This window comes from Oryctolagus cuniculus, chromosome 13 (genome assembly GCF_964237555.1).
Source record: "Oryctolagus cuniculus chromosome 13, mOryCun1.1, whole genome shotgun sequence".
Classification (NCBI taxonomy): domain Eukaryota; kingdom Metazoa; phylum Chordata; class Mammalia; order Lagomorpha; family Leporidae; genus Oryctolagus; species Oryctolagus cuniculus.
This window is the reverse complement of record NC_091444.1, coordinates 78,299,741-78,321,052: the sequence shown is the minus strand read 5'-3', so window position 1 is coordinate 78,321,052 and position 21,312 is coordinate 78,299,741. Positions and strand designations below refer to the sequence as shown.

The window sequence follows — 21,312 nt, the reverse complement described above, 5'->3', positions numbered from 1 at the left end:
CAAGAAACCGTTGCCTGAGCAAATGTCTTGCAGGGTTTCCCCAATGTTCTCTACTGATTTGATGTCAATGGGTCATTGATTCAGGGCTTGGATTCATTTTGATTGGATTTTTGTGTAAGGTGTAAGGCAGGGGTCTTGCTTCATACTTTTACCTGCAGAGATTGTGTTTCCCAGCACCATTTGTTGAAGACACAGTCCTTGCTCCAGGGAATGATTTTAGCTCCTTTGTCAAAGATAATTGTAGATGAGTGGATTGATCTCTGGAGTTTCTATTCTGTTCCTTTGGTCTACCAATCTGTTTTTTTTTCTTTGTACCAGTACCAGGCTGTTTTGATTATAACTGCTCTGTATTATGTCTTGAAATATGGAATTGTGATGCCTCCATTGTTGTTTTTCTTGTATGAGATTGCTTTAGCAATTCAGGGTTTCTTATGTTTCCATATGAATTTAAGTATTATTTTTTTCTATACCTGAGAAAAATGTCTTGGTATTTTGATTGGAACTGCATTGAATTTAAATTGGTTTTCGTAGCATGGACATTTTGATGATATTGATTCTTCCAATCTATGAACATGGAAAATTTTTCCATTTTTGTGTCCTCTCATATCTTATTCTTTAGTGTTTTGTAATTTTTTTAGGTAGAGATCTTTTACGTTTTTATTTTTTTCCAATGTGTTTATTTTTTTGAGCTATTGTGAATCAGATTGATCTTGGAAGTTCTTTCTTAGCCATGTCATTGTCTGTGTATACAAAGGATATTGATTTCTGTGTGTTAAACTTTTTAAAATTTATTTCACAGAGAGTTAGACAGTGAGAGAGAGAGGCAGAGAGAAAGTTCTTCCTTCTGTTGGTTCACTCCCCAAATGGCCACTTCGGTCGGCGCTGCACCAATTTGAAGCCAGGAGCCAGGTGATTCTTCCGGGTCTCCCATGGGGTGCAGGGCCCAAGCACTTGGGCCACCCTCCACTGCACTCCTGGGCCACAGCAGAGAGCTGGACTGGAAGAGGAGCAACCGGGACTAGAACCCAGCGCCCATACGGGATGCGAACACTGCAGGCGGAGGATTAACCAAGTGTGCCTCGGCGCCAGCCCCTTGTGTGTTAATTTTATATCCTCCACATTAGGAAAATCTTCTTACCAGTTTTTTTTCTAATGATAACAGCCCTTTATTAAGTCTTGAAATCTGATATGTGGTATTTCTGGCTTGGTTTTATTTTTGTTCTTTAAGATTACTTTGTTTTTTGGGTTCTTCTGTGTTTCCATATAAATTTTAGGATTGTTTTTTCCAGTTTTGTGAGGCATGTCCCTGAATTTTGGTTGTGATTGTGTTGAATCTGTAAACTGCTTGGGGTAGAATGGACATTTTGAAGATAGTGATCTTAACAATCCATGAACATTTTTTTGTGAATGACTTTCTGGATCAGGTTATAGTAAGCTGTGACTACAGAATTCTTTGCAGATGGGGTCCATTGTCCCTTTGCTTCTTTGGGTAGCAGGGTTTTCTTCCTTTTTTAAAATTTTTCCCATATAGATGGACTTACCAACTTATAGCTGGTAAGGTAGGAGCTGCAACCGCTTGTGACAGCATATTGGCAGCGTGTCTGTACTCAACCTTTATTGCATTGTGGAGTTTCTGTACTGTTTTTTCACTATATTACTGGATTCCTTAGCTCATCTGAAGGTGGGTTGTTGTGTGAATCTCTGTTTAAATTGGTGTCTTGGGGCTACAAACACTGGAGCTTTACATGCAGCTATCATCTTGCTTGGACCTCCTCCGTTTTAACTTCTGTTCATTCATTGAGGGTAAATGTTGAAAATTTTCTCAAAAATCATTTCTTTAATTCTGTGTGTGTGTGCACATGTGTGTGTGTGTGTAATACAGCTAATTGTTTCAAACAATGTATGATTAGAAGGGATTTACTCATTACAAAAATAAACAAAGCAACCGGAGAATAGCTGTCAGATGATTTATTATCTAATAAAGTTAATACTTGTTTGAACAGTCTGGAAGGTTTTTAAAGAACTGTGAGAGATTCTAAAAGAAAAAAAATTTTAAATGTAATGGTTTTTTTTTTTTTTTTACCAGCAACAAAAACTTTACTGCTTTAAGTTCACTCCTCCCACAAGTCATAGATCTTTATCCAGGCAGTTGGAGTGCTGACTTCCTGTTATTCCTTCGAAGGCAGCAGAAACAAGCAGAGTGTGCTTAACCAGCAGAGTGAAAGCAATGGATCCTAAACATCAGCGAGCGGCATTAAACGATGGTCACTCCATTCCTGTACTGGGACTTGGCACCTATGCACCCGATGCGGTAATCTCAGTTGCTTTGTGCTTGAGGGGACAAAAGAAAATAGACTTAGGTGGTGGGAAGGCAGCCAATTTCTGTGTGACTACAAGTTTCATTGGTTCTCCAGTTCCCCAGGCTACAGCAGTTTCATGCAGAATACTGAACTTAGTCACACACTTCACTCTTCCTGACAGATCCTGTGGCCCCCTGCTGAGGATGCTGCATAGTTGTTTTGCTTTCTGCTTCAATCTATTTACTTGGATAATGAGGAAAATGCTAATCCTTAACAAGACTGCCTGCCTGGTGGTTGCAGTTGCCATTATTTCTCTGCTTTTCTTAATTCAAGAAGTATTTTCTCTTTACAACAAGGAGTGATGCAGGCAATTTTTGTTACTAGAGAGGAAATTCATAGAATATAAAAAAGCGAGCAGTGCTTTTCTGCTCAAGGGTTAGTCTTAAGCACTGCAGATTAATTATTGCATTTTGGATAGACTTTCCTTTATACTACTCTCAATTCCAACTAACTGGCCTGAATGGAAATATAATAGGTAGAAACTAGAACCCATTAAGAGCTAGACTATATTATTCGTTCATTTTAACAAACATAACTCAAAGAAATATCGCATATGGTTATATTGAATAAAAGTAATCACTGTAGAGGGAATACTACATACTGGTACCATCCTCTGATAATGTAATTGTATAGCATGGATTGTTTATCCCAAATTTACATTTTTAGCTTATACTGTATGAGATCTAAGGAAATGAATGACGAGTATTTTGAACAGGTACCAAAACCTAGTTAACTTTTCAGGGTGAGGTGGAATGAAAGAGAGGGAATGATCAAGGTCACCAGGTAAAGTATTTTTTTTTTTTAAGATTTATTTTATTTATTTGAATGACATTGTTACAGAGAGAGGTAGAGACAGAGAGAAAAGTCTTCCATCTACTGGTTCACTCCCTAGATGGCCGCAATGGTCAGAGCTGCGCTGATCTGAAGTCAAGAGCCACGAGCTTCTTCCAGGTTTCCCACATGGGTGCTGGGGCCCAAGGACTTGGGCCATCTTCTACTGCTTTCCCAGGCCATAGCAGAGAACTAGATTGGATAAGGAGCAGCTGGGACTAGAACCAGCACCCATATGGGATGCAGGCACTTCAGACCAGGACTTTAACCTGCTGCGCCACTGCACTGGCACCTCCCTAACTAATTTGGATGGTGGTTGTAGCTACCCTGCCTGTGCAGATAGTGGTGTATATGTATCCCTGCTTTTTGCTGAGGGAGTAGACTAAGTTGTGGGCTAAAAGCGAGCATCTATGCAACCCAACCTCAATGAAAAATCTTATAAATGGAGACTAAAGAAACAATTTTCTTTACAGATAAGTTTTTAAAGGCTGTCAAATTCAAATTTTCTCAGAATTGAATATGTTCTACTTATTTCACTGTAAGGGATGCATATGATTTTGCACTGTACTTTTCCATTCTTCATTCCTTTTAATTCTCTCCTCTGGTAACTATCATTTGTGAATTCACTGTATAAATAATAACCGTATTAACTTTTTTGCTGCATCCTTTATGTCCTTCCATCAAATCAATAAAGCTGGCATAGTTCTTGAGGGATGTTGATGCCAGTGATTAATAAGGTGGCCCAGTGTGGGGAGGATTCTGACTTGCGTACATCTTGCTAATAATTAGGGAAAACTCAGGCAAATTGAAATACATACATTTCCCCAAAATGCAGTCTTATTCTAAGACATGAGAAAAAAAAATTGATTCCTGGAAAGTCACTGATGATTTCAGAAGTAATCTAATCACATGGATCTCACTTTTGGCTATTTCTCTAGGTTCCTAAGAGTGAGGCTGGGGAGGCTACCAAAATAGCTATAGACGTTGGTTATCGCCATATTGATTCTTCTCATGCATATCAAAATGAAGAGGAAGTAGGTCTTGCCATCCGAAGCAAGATTACAGATGGCACTGTGAAGAGAGAAGATATATTCTACACTTCAAAGGTATTGAATATTTGATGTGTAAATGTATTAATTATTGAAATGTGATTTGTGTGATAATTCTATGATTTGGTCTTTAGTTGTCAATGAGCTGTTCTTATTTCCAAATTTAAATGACACATTTTCTTTTTATTTGCTTTTTACATTTATTTTTTCTGTTAAGTTTTAACAATTTTTAGTATTTTGCTATATCCTTTTATATAAGTATATGTGTACACATAGACATTATTTTTTCTTGAAAACATGAAGATAAATATCACAAAATGTGTGATTCATAGCAATGACATCCATAATCTTCCTGTGTTGGGCTTGTTTTTCTTCATATAATGAAACTCAATTTCATCAATTTTTTTTGTTGAAAATATCAAGATTTAAATAATTTTTGTGGTTTAAGGAATTTCTTATCATTTATATAAACCACATTTTGTTTATCTACTCTTGAGTAACTGATGGATTTTATATTGGTTTTCTCTCCTTTTATTTTTTTGCTCTTGCAATTTGGACTGTTATAAACATGCAGAAGAAGATATATTTTTCTTTTTATTTACTTATTTATTTATTTTTTATTTGACAGAGTTAGAGACAGTGAGAAAGAGAGACAGAGAGAAAGGTCTTCCTTCCGTTGGTTCACTCCCCAAATGGCCACTTCGGTCGGCGCTGCGCCGATCTGAAGCCAGGAGCCAGGTGCTTCTTCCTGGTCTCCCATGTGGGTGCAGGGGCCCAAGGACTTGGGCCATCCTCCACTGCCCTCCTAGGCCACAGCAGAGAGCTGGACTGGAAGAGGAGCAACCAGGACTAGAACTGGTGCCCATATGGGATGCCGGCACTGTTGGCAGAGGATTAACCAAGTGAGCCATGGCGCCAGCCCCTGTATATTTTTCATATGCTGATTTCACTTCCCTGAGATATATTCCCAGAAGTGTGATATCTGACTCCTATGGTGGATCCATTTCAGTTTTTTGCAGAATATCCAGACTGTTTTCCATAATAGTTGTATTAATTACATTCTTACAAACAATGTATGAGGGCATCACTCTCAGCACAATTTTGCCATCATTTTTAACTATTATTATTATTATTTCTTAATTTGATTACAGTCATTCTAATTGTAGTGACATAATGCCTAATTGCAGTCTTTGATTTCCTTTTCCCTGATGGCTACTGAAACTAAATATTTTTTCATTTGTCTGTTGGGCAATCTTTTTCTTCTTCTTTTTTTTTTTTAACTTTTATTTAATGAATATAAATTTCCGAAGTACAGCTTATGGATTACAATGGCCCCCCCCCATAACGTCCCTCCCACCCACAACCCTCCCTTTTCCCTCTCCCTCCCCCCTTCCATTCACATCAAGATTCATTTTCAATTCTCTTTATATACAGAAGATCAGTTTAGCATATATTAAGTAAATATTTCAACAGTTTGCACCCACATAGAAACACAAAGTGAAAAATACTGTTTGAGTCCTAGTTATAGCATTAAATCACAATGTACAGCACATTAAGGACAGAGCTCCTACATGAGGAGTAAGTGCACAGTGACTCCTGTTGTTGACTTAACAAATTGACACTCTTGTTTATGGCATCAGTAATCACCCTAGGCTCTTGTCATGAGTTGCAAAGGCTATGGAAGCCTTTTGGGTTTACCAACTCTGATCATATTTAGACAAGGTCGTAGTCAAAGTGGAAGTTCGCAGAGATCTTTCATTTAGGGTTTTTTTTTTTTTTCCAGAGTGTTTTGACACTCCAATCTTTTTCTTCTTTGCAAAATTTCAATTTATATCCCTTGCACATTTCTTGACAAGACTGTTTATTTTATTGTTGTTGAGTTTATTGTTCTCCTTATACAGTGTTTGGATATTAAATTTTTATCAGATAGATAGTTTGAAAATATTCTCCCCCATTCTATTGATTTCCTCTTCACCTGCTTCTTGGCTGTGTAGAAGCTTCATAGCTTGATAAAATCTCATTTATCCAGCTTTGTTTTTATTCCCTGTGCTTTTGGATTCTTACCTAAGTAATCTTTGGGATAATTTCTTTAGTGTTTTCTCTGTTTTTCTTTAGTTGTTTGATAATTTCAGATCTTGAATTTAGATGCTTGACACATTTTGAGATTGTTTTTTTTTTTTTTTTTAAGATTCATTTTATTTACTTGAAAGGTAGAGTTACAGAAAGGCAGAGAGAAAAAAGTTTTCCATCTACTGGTTCACTCCTCAAATGACTGCAATGGCCAGAGCTGATTCAATCTGAAGCCATGAACCTGGAGCTTCTTCTAGGTCTCCCAAGTATGTGAAGGGGCCCAAGGACTTCAGCCATCTTTTGATGATTTTCAGGAACATTAGCAGGGAGTAGGATTGGAAGTGGAGTAGCGGGACTCAAACTGGTGCCCATAAGGGATGCCGTCACTGCAGGCACCAGCTTTACTTGCTATGCCACTGTGCTGGCTCCTCGATTATTTTTTCTATAGTCTCTAAGTAAGATAAATGTTTTGCTTCAAATATCTACATGTGGATATCTAATTTTCCCCACACCATTTGTTGAATAGACTGTTCTTTCTCCACAGAATGTGTTTTATGATGTTTGCTAAATTTGATTTGATTATAGATTTGTGGTTTTGGGTCTGAGGATTCTAGTCTGCCCCAGTGGTCTACATATCTACTTTTGCCAGTACCATAATGTTTTGGTTATAATAGCCTTGTAATATGTCTTAAAATCTGGTATTGGTATTCATATTGTGACGCCTCTGACCAGGGCCTTTTGTGTTTCCAAAATACTTTTTTAACGATTTTTAAAATTATTTTGAAATGTAGAATGACAAAGTGAGAGGCAATTCTGAGAGAGTGACCTGTTTCTGTATTAAATACATCCTTATGAGATCTTTTTTAATGTTAGCTGCATAGTGATTAATTATTTTTTTCTATTTTGGAAGCTCTTTATTTCACCTTCACTAACAAATGAAAGTTTTTCTAGGTAAAGTATTATGGATTGGCAGTTTTACATTTTTTTCAGAACTTAAACTGTGTCTCCTCATTGTATCCTGGCCTTCAGTGCTTTTGCTGAGAAATCTATGAATCCCATGGGATGACCTTTAAAGGTGACCTTGAGCTTTTCTCTTGAAAATCTCAGGACATTCTCCTTATGTTTTCCTTCTCAAAGTTTGAGTAAAATGTGCCATGGTGAGGATGTTCTCTTATCATGGCTGAGTGGGGGTCTGTGAGCTTCATGTATCTGGAAGTCCATAACTTTCTACAAATGGGGGAAGTTTCCTGCTAGGACTTCATTGACTAAGTTTTCTTAGTCATTCTTTTTCTCCATTCCTTCATGAATTCCAAAGACTTATATAATGGTATTCAAGAGATCCTGGACTTTTTTTTCATTAATTTTTTTTCCTTTATATTTTTTCTGTTATTTCAAAAGACCTCTCATATAATCATATATTCTTTATTCTGCTTTTCTCATCCTTTGTTAAGACTGTCCATAGTATTTTTTAAAGATTTATTTACTTATTTGAAAGGCAGAGTTACAGAAAGAGAGATGAATGTGATAGAGAGAAAGAGAGAGAGAGAGAGTGATCCTTCATCCACTGGTTTGCTCTGCAATGACCACAATGGTAGAGGTGGGCCACACTAAAACCAGGAGCTATGATGTAGGCATCACAGGCAGCGGCTTTAGCTGCTACACCCCAATGCTGGCCCCCCTCTATATTTTTTAATTGTTCAGTTTTTCATTTCCAATATTTCTGTTTATTTCTTTCTCAACACCGTTATCTCTTTGATTTGTAAACTCTTTCAAATATAATCAAAACAGTTGTCATTATAGTTAATTGATAGCATATCTGTCTCTGGTATAATATCTACCATGAATTAGTTTACTTATGAAAAATATCCAAACAAATGATAGCGGTTCTGATGTCATGTCAGGACACATGAAATCCAAAAGGAAGAGTTCATTTTCCTCCTGTATTAGCTGAAAGAAACCATGAAATTTGGCTAATGCATTCATTCTGCACAACTTCCCCTGTTTAACCCCTGCAGCTTTGGTGCACTTTCTTTCGACCAGAGTTGGTTCGAACAGGCTTGGAGCAGTCACTGAAAAAACTTCAACTGGACTATGTTGATCTGTACCTTATGCATTATCCAGCAGCTATGAAGGTAGGAGGTTAACAACATCAAATTTATTTCATGTTAGCTGTAGTGTGACCATCATTTTCATGGATGACTAAGTGATACTGATAAAGTTGCAGAAGCCTGTTGTATGTAAGGTAGAGAAACTGCTCAAAATTGTTTAAGCAATATAGTCTACTGGATTCTGTAATGGGGATCCTAAGCCATTAGTAAGGTACAGAATAAATAACCTTTGGAAAACTTTGTATCTCTAGTTTTCCACAACACTACCACAGGATTAATATAGTTTTGGTCTCAGCCTTTTCATGGTGGCATATATGGCTAAGGGGTACTTCTGAACTCATGGCCATGATTTAAGAGGTGATCTGCATCTTCTAGTATTACAATTTTTATAGAACAGACCCTTGATCCATGCTCTGTGGTACAAGTGCATGCTGTTAGATTCCCATGTTGTCAGCGAGATAAGGAACACTGACTGTTTAGCCTGGGTAAAGATTACAATCCATTATTGGTGAAGATCAAGGTCATGTAACTACAGATTTTCAAGGTAAAATGGATATTTCTGTATATGAAAGAACAGAGCACACAAAGTAATATAAACCCATAGGACACAATTAGGGTCTAGAAAATAGTATTCATTAACACACACATAATAGATGTGAGAAAAATGTCTGTAACAATGTCATTCTTTACCACTTCATATACAATACGCATGGCAAACATGTCTGTGGAATGTTGTTCCACATTTTTCATTGATGTTTATTGTTCCTCCCCTAAATACATCTGGGTGTGCATATAGGGTGTGCATACCTCAGTCTGGTAATATAGTGTAAAATTACTGCTTTTATTCTAGCCTGGGAAGGAGCTATACCCGAAAGATGAACAAGGAAAAATAATGCATGATACAGTGGATATCTGTGCAACTTGGGAGGTGAGTATTTGGAGGAGTGAGTACAAAGAAGTCAAGAACAGGAGATTCAGATCACAATTAAAGTTAAAAGAATGGGTTATGCATTTTGCTTGTAGAAATCATGCCACTGTTAAAAGAGTTACTATACTGGAGTGGGGGATGTCACAAAAAGAAATGGAGATCATTTTTTTTTATTCACATACAGTAATTTCTCTGGATTCCTATGGAGAACACTGTGATTTCTTTCCTTAATGTCACCATCTCCCTCTCTGTTCTATATTTTTTTTTCTCTATCAGTCAATGACCATTAGTTTCATTATCATCTCTTTCTACTGGTGTTATCATGCCTTTAAATTATTCTAGCCATTTGTGGAAAAATTTTATCACAATATTTCCTCCTAGGCCATGGAAAAGTGTAAGGATGCAGGATTGGCCAAGTCCATCGGGGTGTCCAACTTCAACCACAGGCAGTTGGAGATGATTCTGAGCAAGCCAGGGCTCAAGTACAAGCCTGTCTGCAACCAGGTGAGGACTCTCAGCCTCCTCTCCTTCTGCTTTTCAATCCCTTCTTCCTGTACCACTGACAAGAGTCCACTTGTCTTCCATTCTCATTCAAAGTATGCTTAGGAAGAGGCAAAGCCTCTGTGCCCCTCTGTGGGGGGCAAGTAGCACCCTCTATTGTCTCTGTATGTGGTGATGTCTTATTGAATAGGTAAGGACACTAGTGCTCAATATGTGTAAGAATCTAGGGAGGTAAAAATGATCAAGAAAGGAGAAGTCACGAGTCAAACCTCAGTGAGAAGATGGATTTATCAATCACTGAATGTGATAGCACTGTATGTAGCAGAGAGGACCATGAAAATATGTAATGGGCAGTAAATAAAGATAGCGTGAATGTAGGAGAACATAGATGGAAAGAGTTTGTTTAGTTTTTGGATATCTGAATCTTCTTGGTATTTGTCTTTTGGGTGCCTGAACAGAGTTTTAGATGCAAGAAAAAATTACTGGACACTAGGAAAATAAATTGGACAAGAGGGAGAAAGTTACTTTTTATGGTGTTGCTGTTGTGGCCCATATTAACACTCAGGAAACTTTAGCAAAACCTAAGCTGATTTCATTCTTGAATTCATTTTAATCTACATCTAATCTCTGCTTTTGTTTTCAAATAAACCATGCAACAACATTAAAATTTAGCTTGTTTCATGTTCTAAATTAGTACAGTCACCCAGTAAACAGTTTGAAATGTTTCATGTTCTAAATTAGTACAGTTCACTCAGTAAACATATTCACATGAAAATATGGCTTATAAAGTCTATCAGTTTTCTCTGTAATGATGTAGTACTCTGATTTTCAAGAAAATTTTTACTAAATTATTATGGCTTTTAGTATTAGCTTTATTCCAGTTTTTTACTTTAAAAACTTTCATACATCTGGAAATTTTGGTAATGCTGATATTCCCATTCTCTCTCCTGTTCTCAGATTGTTATATTTTTCATATTTCTAAAGTTAATAGGTGTATAAGTTTATATTAATAAGTATGTGCAATATTTGGCTGAACCTCTTGATAAAATGTGTTGGTGATAGCTTATCCCTGCAGAACTCACACATCTCGTATGATAGAAGACATTCTCCCATACAGTTAGAGTTTTCATAATCTGAATTAAGGTACTTAATAATTTCTACCTCTTAGCATTTAATGTCATTAAGTATTATAATTTTCTATTAATACTCCCAGATGTCTTTTCTTTTAAGGGCAACAAAATAATAATTCACACATAGAATTCTGTCATATTTCTCATGCTTTTTTCCTCAAAGTTCAGAAATCTTTTTTTTTTTTTGTGATATCTATGCACATTTTGTCAATTGTTCTAGACTCATCAGACTGTTGTCTTGTAATAATCACTTGTTTCTCTACTTCAACTTTCTGTAAGTTAGAAGTTAGGTTTGGATGGTTCATTATATTAAGGTTAAACATTTTTGTCATGAAGACCACCTTAGAATTCTGTGTTCATCAAATTGTATTCCAAGAGACAGCATAGAAAGATTGTTTTCCCTTGTTTAGTGATGTATATTTTGGTCACTTTTTAAGCCAGTCAGAGCCACATCTCCTTTTGTGAACATTTATTTTCACCTATTGAAATTGATAGTAATGTAGGTGATAATATTCAACAGAGGATGTAACATATCTTAACAAATTTTACGTAATAGATGAGCACTCATGGATGATTTTTGTTTTAACTAGTTATTACTTTGGGGTTTGCAAAGTTATTTGCATTTTAATTGTGCTTTTATAGTTCTCATACTTGAGTTTTGCATATTGTCATCATAAACTATAACTATTCCTATAAGATAGGTTAACTTTAATATCTTGCCTTTAATGAGAAAAAAGTTATAGTAAAAATCACCATCATCAGAGGCAAATATTTTTATTTCATATCTCTTGCTCTTTTTCTCTTTTTATATATTCATATTTATAGACTCATGAGTTTCTATTTAGTCTATGAGTTAAAATTAGTTTTACTCATTTTTCTTTGGATATTCCAATCTACTCAGATGAAATAAGTGAGACTGTTTTTTTATTCTCTCAGAGTTTCCATTAGGAGTATTAGAAAAATTTTTACTTTCTGACACAAAGACCAAAGCTCAAAGTGTGATTTCCTTGTCCCTAATGTAGTGTTTGTCATCTACCTTTAACACAGAAAATGTGATTTAGCAACCATGATCTATCTAGTCAAAGAGCTGCTTCTTCTGAGAAATGTCGTATTGTGCATTTCCAGGAAAAAAACTGTCTAAATTGTTGTTTTTAAAAAAATCTTTATTTGGAGGCTGTCACTGTGGTGCAACATGTTAAGTAAACAAGTTTTTGAATCTGCATCTCTTGTTGGAGATCCAGTTCAAGGTGCTGTTGCTCAACTTCCAATCTAGCTCCTTGCTAATGCACTTAGGAAAGTACAAGGTGGTTGAAGTACTTGGGCCCCTGCAACCAACATTCGTGACTCAGGTGGAGCTTTGGGCTCTAATTTTGCCCTGGAATAGTCCTGGCCATTGTAGGTAATTTGGGGGAGTGAACAGCAGTTAGAACTCTTCTCTCTCTCCTCTCTGTCTCTCTTTCTGTGTATGCCTCTCTGTTTTTACCTATCTCTCTCTCCCTTTCTCTGTTTCTCTCTCTCTCTTTCTGTGTCTCCTTCTCTCTGCTTTTCAAATAAAATAAAGTCTCTAATGCAAAATTTAAAAACTTCAATTGATGTTTTTAGTTTAAATTTCTATGCCTCATTTCTAAATTCAACTTCTTTAACTTTTTAAGTTTCCCTTTATTTTAATATTAACATTTCATATACTCTGATACTTTTCAATCTTGTCTACTCACAGGTGGAATGTCATCTCTATCTCAACCAGAGCAAACTGCTGGATTTCTGCAAGTCCAAAGACATTGTTCTGGTTGCCTATGGTGCTCTGGGATCAAGTCGAGATCCAAAATGGTAAAAGGAAAATAAAAAGATGACATAAAGCCTACTGTTGATGAAATACTATTGGTTTACAGCACTTTGTTTTGTGGAGTTAACTCTGAACTGGCTCAGAGAGAAGGGTAATCTATATCTGTAACAACATCTCAGGTGATACTAACCCCGCTTTTCCATGTACCACCTTTGAGAAGCACTGGTCTAGGGTGGGCCCCCAGTCTGTTCTGAAAGCTTCTTGTTAAACTGAATGCCCTGCATCAGGAGGTCAGCTTTTCTACCTGTTTTTGCAGGGTGGATCAGAGCTACCCAGTTCTCCTGGAAGACCCAGTCATCTGTGCCTTGGCAAAAAAGCACAAGCGAAGTCCAGCCCTGATTGCCCTTCGCTACCAGCTGCAGCGTGGAGTTGTGGTCCTGGCCAAGAGTTTCATTGAAAAGGAGATTAAAGAGAACATTCAGGTGAAGACCATGTGGGGCTGAAGGCGTGAAAGATCCTACACAGGATCCTTCACATTTTATCTTCCTTGCAAGGTGTCAAGAAGTTTGCACCAAATATTTGCAAATGCTTTCAATATTTCTGTATCTAATGAGACATAATGGGTAGACAAAGTATCATTGGACAGAAAACAGAGAACTGGTGTTCAGCATTAAACTGGCAGTTTCTTGTGTAAGCATTATGCAAGACATCTTTATTTTCTGAAATTAAGGTATTTTATGAGGTGATTTTTGATTTATAAATTATTATATTTTTGCAATTTTAGAACTCATACAGTTTAATATTCATTTTTTTCGCTTTGGTATTCCTGTCCAGTGAATCACCAATTCAAGTCTTTGTTCATTTAAACAGATTGACTGTCTGTGTTTTCAATTAAGAAACCATTATCTTACCATTAGCTATTGTAGTTGAAAAGTAAAAATATCTTCTGCACAGATGATTGTATGTGACTAACTTTTAACATCATTATGTGGATTGGGAGTTAAGCCTGGGCGCTCTCATGTACTTGCAATCCACTGCCTTGTGCATTCGTAAATGAGGCAGCTCTCTTCTAGGATGTTAATTGAGCACTGCATGGGATGCCTCAGTGCTCCTCCAAGTACTTTTTCATCCTCCAGCTAAGTGTCCTAGTTTTCACTTCATTACATGGCACAATGCAAAGGCAATCATTTCATACTGGCAAAGCCTTCTCAGAACTGCCTAGCAATTGCTTCTGACAATTTCTATGACCAGTGAACAGACCAGGCCACACTGAAATTGTTGTGTAATAGATAATGGATCCAAAGGGCATGGAGCCTAGCAAACTGGTGTATTGGGCAATATTTTCCTAATTGATCTAGTTTGTGTATTCTGGGCTTTAATTTCATATCGAGATGTATTTATTAAAATTTGTTCTCAGGGCCCGTGTGATGCAGCAGGTAAAGCTATTGCCAGCAACTCCAGGATCCCATATGGCAGCTAATTCTAGCTCTGGCTGCTCCACTCCTGATCCAGCGCCCTCCTATAGTGCCTGGGAGAACAGTGGAGTATTGTCCATGTGTTTGGGCTCTTGCCACCCCCATGGGAGATTAGTTTGAATCTCCTAGCTCCTGGCTTCAGTCTGGCCCAGCCTCAGCTGTTGTGGCAATTTGGAGAGTGAGCCGGAAGTTGGAATAACTCTCTCTGACTTTCCTTCTCTTTTTGAAACTATGCCTTTCAAATAAATGAGTAGATCTTTTAAAAACCTGTTCTCATAAATTGCATTCTCTTTGATATATTTTCTTTTTTAAAAAAAGATTTTTATTTATTTATTTGAAAGAGAGTTACACAGAGAGAAGAGAGGCAGAGAGAGAGAGGTCTTCCATCTGATGGTTCACTCTCCAATTGGCCACAACAGCTGGAGCTGCGCCAATCTGAAGCCAGGAGCCAGGAACTTCTTCCAGGTCTCCCACGTGGGTTCAGGGGCTCAAGAACTTGGGCCATCTTCTACTGCTTTCCCAGGCCACAGCAGAGAGCTGGATCGGAAGAGGAGCAGCTGGGACTAGAACCGGCACCCATATGGGATGCCAGTGCTTCAGGCCAGGGCGTTAACCCACTGTGCCACAGTGCTGGCCCCCGATATGATATACTTTCACAATAAAAATTCCTATTCTTGTGTAGTTAAATCTTTGTAGCTGATGTAAATTTTCCCGTATATGGGAACAGGATGACATTTTACTGTATTATCTATAAAATGTTATAGTCTTTCTTTCTAAATTTGGTTATTAATTCAACTGGTATTTTTAAAATATCTTGTGAAATATATGTAAGAGTCCACTGACATGCATCCAAACTTTAAAAAAGAATATGAAGATTAAGAATTTGATTTATTGCTTGGGATGCCCATAGCCCATACTGAAGTGCCTGGATTTGAGCCTCAGTCCTGCTTCTGTCTTGCTGCTAATGCACTCCACGGGAATCAACAAGTTATATGCCTAGAGCTTGGGTGAACATAACCCTTGTTAGAGATCCAAACTAATTTCCAGATGAGAGGTCTCTGTCTTTCTGTTGCACATTGTGTATCTCTCTCATTCACTCTCTAACTGTGTCACTCTGACAGTCTGACACATCAGTGACCCTCCTTTCATCTCACAAATTAAGTATCTGAATTCGCTCCTCGCTTCAATATATTATTTTTTTCTGTAGTATCCTCCTTATGTTGGAAAATAGAGCTCTGGTTTCCAGTATGGTATACACTTTCTAACACCTCATATTTAAAATGTCTTGGTTAATTTTCATTGAATTAACTGTTACATAAAATTTGTAAGGACTTTTCAGTTTCCACATAGAATAAAAGTTTATTGTTTGACATTGAATTGAAACTCTTCATTAATTTCTGGAGAACTTAACACACTTTTTTCTTTTTCAAATTATCAATTTTTTTGTTCTTTTCTTTCTTTCTTCAGGGATGGGATATAAACATGCAACTGTTTCAGGAACTTTAAATAATCTTATATATTTCAAAGTTTGCTTTTAGAATCTTCTAGATCTTGTAAGTGCATGGCCCTATCTTGTTTGAATAATGTCAGCATCCTTCTACAGCTCATTAATGTTGAGACCTCTTTTTTTTAAAACATTTATTTTATTTATTTGAAAGACAGAGTTACAGAGAGAGGTAGAACCAGAGAGAGATAGTTCTTCCATCCTGCTGGTTCTCTCCCCAAATGACCGTGATAGCCAGAGCTGAGCTGATCTGAAGCCAGGAGCTTCTTCCAAGTGTCCTACATGAGTGCAGGGGCTCAAGGACTTGGACTATCTTCTGTTGTTTCCCAGGGCATAGCAGAGAGCTGGATCAGAAGTGGAGAGGTTATGGGGGGAAAAGCCGCTATAATCCAAAAGTTGTACATTGGAAATTTATATTTATTAAATAAAAGTTGAAAAAAAAGAGAAATCTATATGGAATCAGATAAAATCTATAAGAAGAAATCAGCCTATGGAAGAGTTATTTGTATCCCTCATGTTTATTGCACCTCAATTGAAAATAAATAAGACATGAAATAAAAAAAAAAGTGGAGCAGCCTAGACTCGAACCAGCAGACCAGAGCCCATATAGGATGCCAGGCTGCAGGCTGGGGCTTTAACAAACTGTGCTACAGTGCTAGCCCCGCGACCTCTTTTTATCTGTAGTGTTGTGAAGCTTCGATATATTATAACTATTACTGCACTTTTATTTATTTTTCACTGGTGGTTTTTCTTTGAAGATTTAATTTATTCACTAGAAAGGCAGAGGTACAGAGAAAGTATGAGAGGGAGGAAGGGGAAAAAGGTGAGGGAGAGAGAGAGAGAGAGAGAGAGAGAGAGAATCTTTCATCTGTTGATTCACTCCCCAATGGTCACAACACTAGGTCTGTACCAGGTTGAAGCCAGGAGTCTGGAACTCCATCTGAGATTCCCACACGGGTAGAAGTATCCATGCACTTGGTTCTTCCTCCATTGCTTTCCCAGGCTCATCAGCAGGGACCTGGATCACGAGTCAAGCAGCTGGGACTCCAATTGGTGCCGACAAAGAATGACTGCATTGCAGGTGGCTGATTAAACCTCTGGGCCACAAAACCAACTCCTCACACAGTGTTGATTTTATTATATTATTATTATTTATTTTTAATATAAAGAGAACAAATTTATGTATTTAATAGATACAATTCCAAGACATATTGATATTTCCCTTCTCCCCTTGTTCCCTCCATCCCTCCTTTTCCTTTCTTCCTTTCTTTTTTCTTTTAATTTGTGATAACATTAATTCAATTTATTTTGTAACCACAGACTTAATGCTCAACTAAATATGGTGTTCAACAAGTAAAAAGTTGAACATCTGTTCTTCAGGAATATACACAAGGGTTTTAAAAAGTAATCAAATCATTGGATGTCAATTGCACTCTTCTATATTTAGGTGTATGTGTATATATTCATCTGTGTATTCTATATGTTAGCTACCACAAATCAGAGAAAACACAAGGTATCTGTCTTTTGTGGTCTGACTTATTTCACTAAGCATAATGCTCCCCAGTTGATTATGCTTTGTTGGAAAAGGCAGAATTTCTTGCTTTTTTGTGGTTAAGTTGTACTCCATTGTTATATAAACCACGTTTTATTTATCTTATCATCAGTTGGTGAACATATGGGTTGATCTTGTATCATAGCTATTGTGAATTGAGTTGTAAATATGGGGGTACAGATAATTCTTCATATGTCAATTTAATTTCTCTAGCCCAGGAATGGGATGGCTGGAAGAGCACTGGAAATATTTTCATATTTATGAGGAATCTCCATACTATCTTCCATCATAGTGGCACTAGTTTGTTTTTCAACCAACACCCATTATTTATTGATGAGTGATTTGTTTGATGTCTCAAAATGTTTGGAAACTCTTCAGAATTTTTTAGATTGGCAAATATTCATTATAAAAATAACAAAATGTTGTATTTTCTCTAACAGGTGTTTGAATTTCAGTTGTCTTCAGAGGACATGAAAGCTCTGGATGGCCTGAACAAAAATCTTCGCTATTATCCTGCTGATTTGTAAGTTGCTTTGGTAAATGTGTTGCCTTCATTCATTTTCTGAAGAGGAATGTGGGAAAGGCATTAGCTTCTTTTGCCCAACGATTTGTGGACATGCATTCTGGGAATCAGCAATGTAGCCTGATTCAATATTTGTAACATGATATATACTTCTTCCAAACTTCAATTCCTATCAGATTGAAGGCATTTCCAATGACCCTGTGGTTGAGTAATTGTCTTCATTCAAGTCTGTTTATATCATAGGTCATTGAAATAATTTGTCTTCCAAGATTTTATAGACATATAAGTAAATAAATAATCTCAGTAACTGTAATGCACAACAAGAATCCCCATTTTCATAAATGATTGGCTTGTTTTTGGTAGGTTTTCTGGACAAAATAGTCTTGAATCTTGCAGTGTTTAGAAAAATTTAGATTATACTGCAAAACATGGGACTTGTTCTTTTTTACATTAGTAAGTTTGTTTGACATCATTCTCTTCCCTAAACATGTACATGTAAGAACTTATAAATTAAGTTAAAAAGTTTCACCTGTATTTTTGAAACAAAGCAGTACTGATTTCAGAAGTCTTGCTAAGTTTACACATTAAAAATGTTTTCAGCGAAAGAAAATAGAAGAATGAGTGTTACCACATTAAAGCAAAATTTATTTGGAGATAAATTTCAATAAGTCACACTAATAATGAAATCCTAAGAAAAGAAGTCCATTAGTTTGAGCAATGCATAGAGCAATACCTGATGATCTTTAAGGGTTGATGATGTTTCAAACATAGCTTCAAGAATAGATGGAAATAAGCCTTATTTGAGATAGCAGTTTGCTTCATAAGATAGCTTTTTTTACTTTTGGAATAATCTTGCTAATACTCCTGGTCTTTTATGAATAAAAGTCTAGCTGTTAATAAGTACAGAAAGCAATACATATGCGAACCTGTTAAAAGAATATGAAAATTAGCCTTAGGATGTCCATATACAGTAAAATATATCCCTTCCATATGGAATTGTCCCTACAGACTTGGAAATTAACGTGTTTCTAGTTTGAAATTTCCCCCTTCCTTTTCACTGTGTTTGTTAAGGACTCAAATCCTTCATTTACCTTGAGAAAGCCTGAACTTACAAGGTCGATAAAAACATTTGGTTATGATTTTCTGAAATATGGTGATATCTATGCAGAGGATGAAGTCTTAAAGTAGATTTCAAAGAAAGAGAATAAGAATGGAGTAAAAAATATCACAATGAAAGAGAAATCACACCCAACAAAAGATCTTTACTCTCCTTTTATCCTGTAAGCAAAAATACTATAAATGATGGTAACAAGGATTATGTATTTATTCTACCTAAGGTAATTTTTTGTGATAGAAATAAAGGTGAAAATATATAAAAGAGTTTAATGTAATGCAAAGTAGTACTTATTGGTAGATGTGTTATAATTGTTACTGTTTGATTATTATAAAGAAAAATGAGACATAATGCAAAGATTAGGAGAGTGGCAAAGAGAGTATCAAGCAATGTATAATTCCCACTCCCATTAAATTTTTTAATAAGTATTGATTGTGTTGCCACCTTATATCTTATATAGTTAGGAATATATAAATATGCAAATAATACAGGAAGCATTTGGACACCAAACTTTGTCTCAGCAATAAAATTCATTTCATAATATATTATGCTAAGAATCATGGGCTGTGAGTAAATAATTGAAGAATTAATACAAATGACGCCAGCTTACTAGCAGTGACCTATAACCTGTGAACTCTTTAGAATTGAACAGTATGTTTGAATATGTTTCTATTATCCTTGAAAATCTGATGTAAGAGCACTGGGTATAGCTTTGCATAGTTGAAAATGCAGTTATGTTAGAGGATTATATTTGAATTTCTTTCTGTGTATGATCTGTATACTAAGTTCCAGGTAAAGAAATATGATTTGAAAAGTTTGATTGTGATTAAATATATTTATCATAAAGTTATGCTCATGGATATAATCATCTTATAAAACCAAAACAAAAAATTTTTATTTTTCTCTAATAGTAGCATCACAGAAACCACTTACTTAGTATTCTACAAATATGGTCGCAGAGATGATTTTTTATTTTTCTCATTTTAGCTTTATTGGACACCCAAATTACCCATTTTCTGATGAATATTAACGTGGAGACCTTTTTCACGATTCTACTACAAGTTCTCCCAAGAGTGTTGTAGGGCAAGCGACATCTCAGATGCTGGTGACTGGGTAACTCTCTTCTGGTTAATCTATGCTGTTTTAAAACTGGACCTCAGCTAGAGCTGTATCCATGGAGTATGAAGTAATGGCTACAACTTTTGTCATTATGGAAAATAAAGCAATCTTGTTGTATTAAAGATTTTTACCTACCACTGATTTTATTACTTGCCTGCTTAGTTTTATTCTAATTTCTTAGTCCCTCAAACTGATTTTACCTAGAAGTCTGTAGACCTGTGGTGAGAGATGATAGATAGTCCACAGTCATTCCTGGGATTCAGGTGGGAAGTGTTGTCTGCCTGTAGAGCAGTCAGCAAAGACTTTTCCGTCATTGCTTCTCCAATGCTTCCAGGAACAAGAAAACACACTGTACAAATCCCATAAAGCAAGGAAATACTGCGAGGATGACCAAGAGTCCAGAGATCCCTTCCAGGAGCTTATGGATCATAGCTGCAGATGCCAGGATATTTGGTATCTTTGGGGGGATGTTGAGCTGCAGGGGGTGGGACTCAGGGGCATTTAGCCAGGAATATTGCTTAAGAGTCAGGAGTGAGAAATACTGAGAAAGTAGAAATTAAACCTATCCTTTAAATATTGGCAAAATTCCTTTTTATTATTTTCTGCAGATCAAAGGTAGGATCACTAGCCTTTAGGGAAATATAAATAAAACCACAATGAAGTTTCTTCTCACCCCAGTTAGCATGGCAATCATCCAAAAATAAAAAAAGTAAAAATAACAAATGCTGGTAAGCCAATGCTGTGGCGTAGTGGATAAGGCTACGGCTTGCAGTGTCTGCATCCCATATGGACACTGATTCAAGTCCCGGCTTCTCCACTTCCAATCTAGCTCTCTGCTATGGCTGGGGAAAGCAATGGAAGATGGCCCAAGTCTTGGGCCTCTGCACCCATGCAGAGGACTCAGAGGAAGTTCCTGGCTCCTGGCTTTGGATTGGCACAGCTCCAACTGTTGTGGACATTTGGGTAGTGAACCAGTGGATGGAAGACCTCTCTCCCTCTCTCTCTCTCTATCTCTCTCTCTCTCTGCCTCTCTGTAACCCTGCCTTTCAAATAAAAAATAAGTAAATCTTAAAAAAAAGACAATTGCTGACAAAGATGTGGGGGAGAAGGTACCCTATACACTGTTGATGAGAATACAACCATTATGAAAGACAGTATGGAGATTCCTCAGGAATCTAAAAATTCCACTGCTGGGAATTTACCCAAAGGAAATGAAATCAGCAGATGAGAGAGTTATCTGTACCCTCATTTTTATAGCAGCTCAA

The 21,312-nt window shown here is 36.7% G+C and overlaps 1 protein-coding gene across 1 annotated transcript; it reads left to right on the top strand.

The window, feature by feature from the left end:
- Positions 1-2,126: 2,126 nt before the first annotated feature.
- LOC138845017 (prostaglandin-E(2) 9-reductase-like) lies at positions 2,127-20,182 on the top strand. Its single transcript, XM_070055808.1, has 9 exons — positions 2,127-2,311; positions 4,130-4,297; positions 8,326-8,442; positions 9,269-9,346; positions 9,728-9,850; positions 12,695-12,804; positions 13,077-13,242; positions 17,732-17,814; positions 19,916-20,182. Exons 1-9 carry the CDS (start codon positions 2,228-2,230, stop codon positions 19,956-19,958), a joined length of 972 nt encoding a protein of 323 aa, XP_069911909.1. The 5' UTR covers positions 2,127-2,227; the 3' UTR covers positions 19,959-20,182.
- Positions 20,183-21,312: the final 1,130 nt, after the last annotated feature.

Excerpts from the sequence above, each read along its gene's own strand:
- LOC138845017 (XM_070055808.1), top strand. The coding sequence starts at position 2,228 with ATGGATCCTAAACATCAGCGAGCGGCATTAAACGATGGTCACTCCATT. Across the intron at positions 2,312-4,129 it reads GCACCTATGCACCCGATGCG|GTTCCTAAGAGTGAGGCTGG; the intron begins GTAATCTCAGTT and ends CTATTTCTCTAG. Across the intron at positions 4,298-8,325 it reads ATATATTCTACACTTCAAAG|CTTTGGTGCACTTTCTTTCG; the intron begins GTATTGAATATT and ends TAACCCCTGCAG.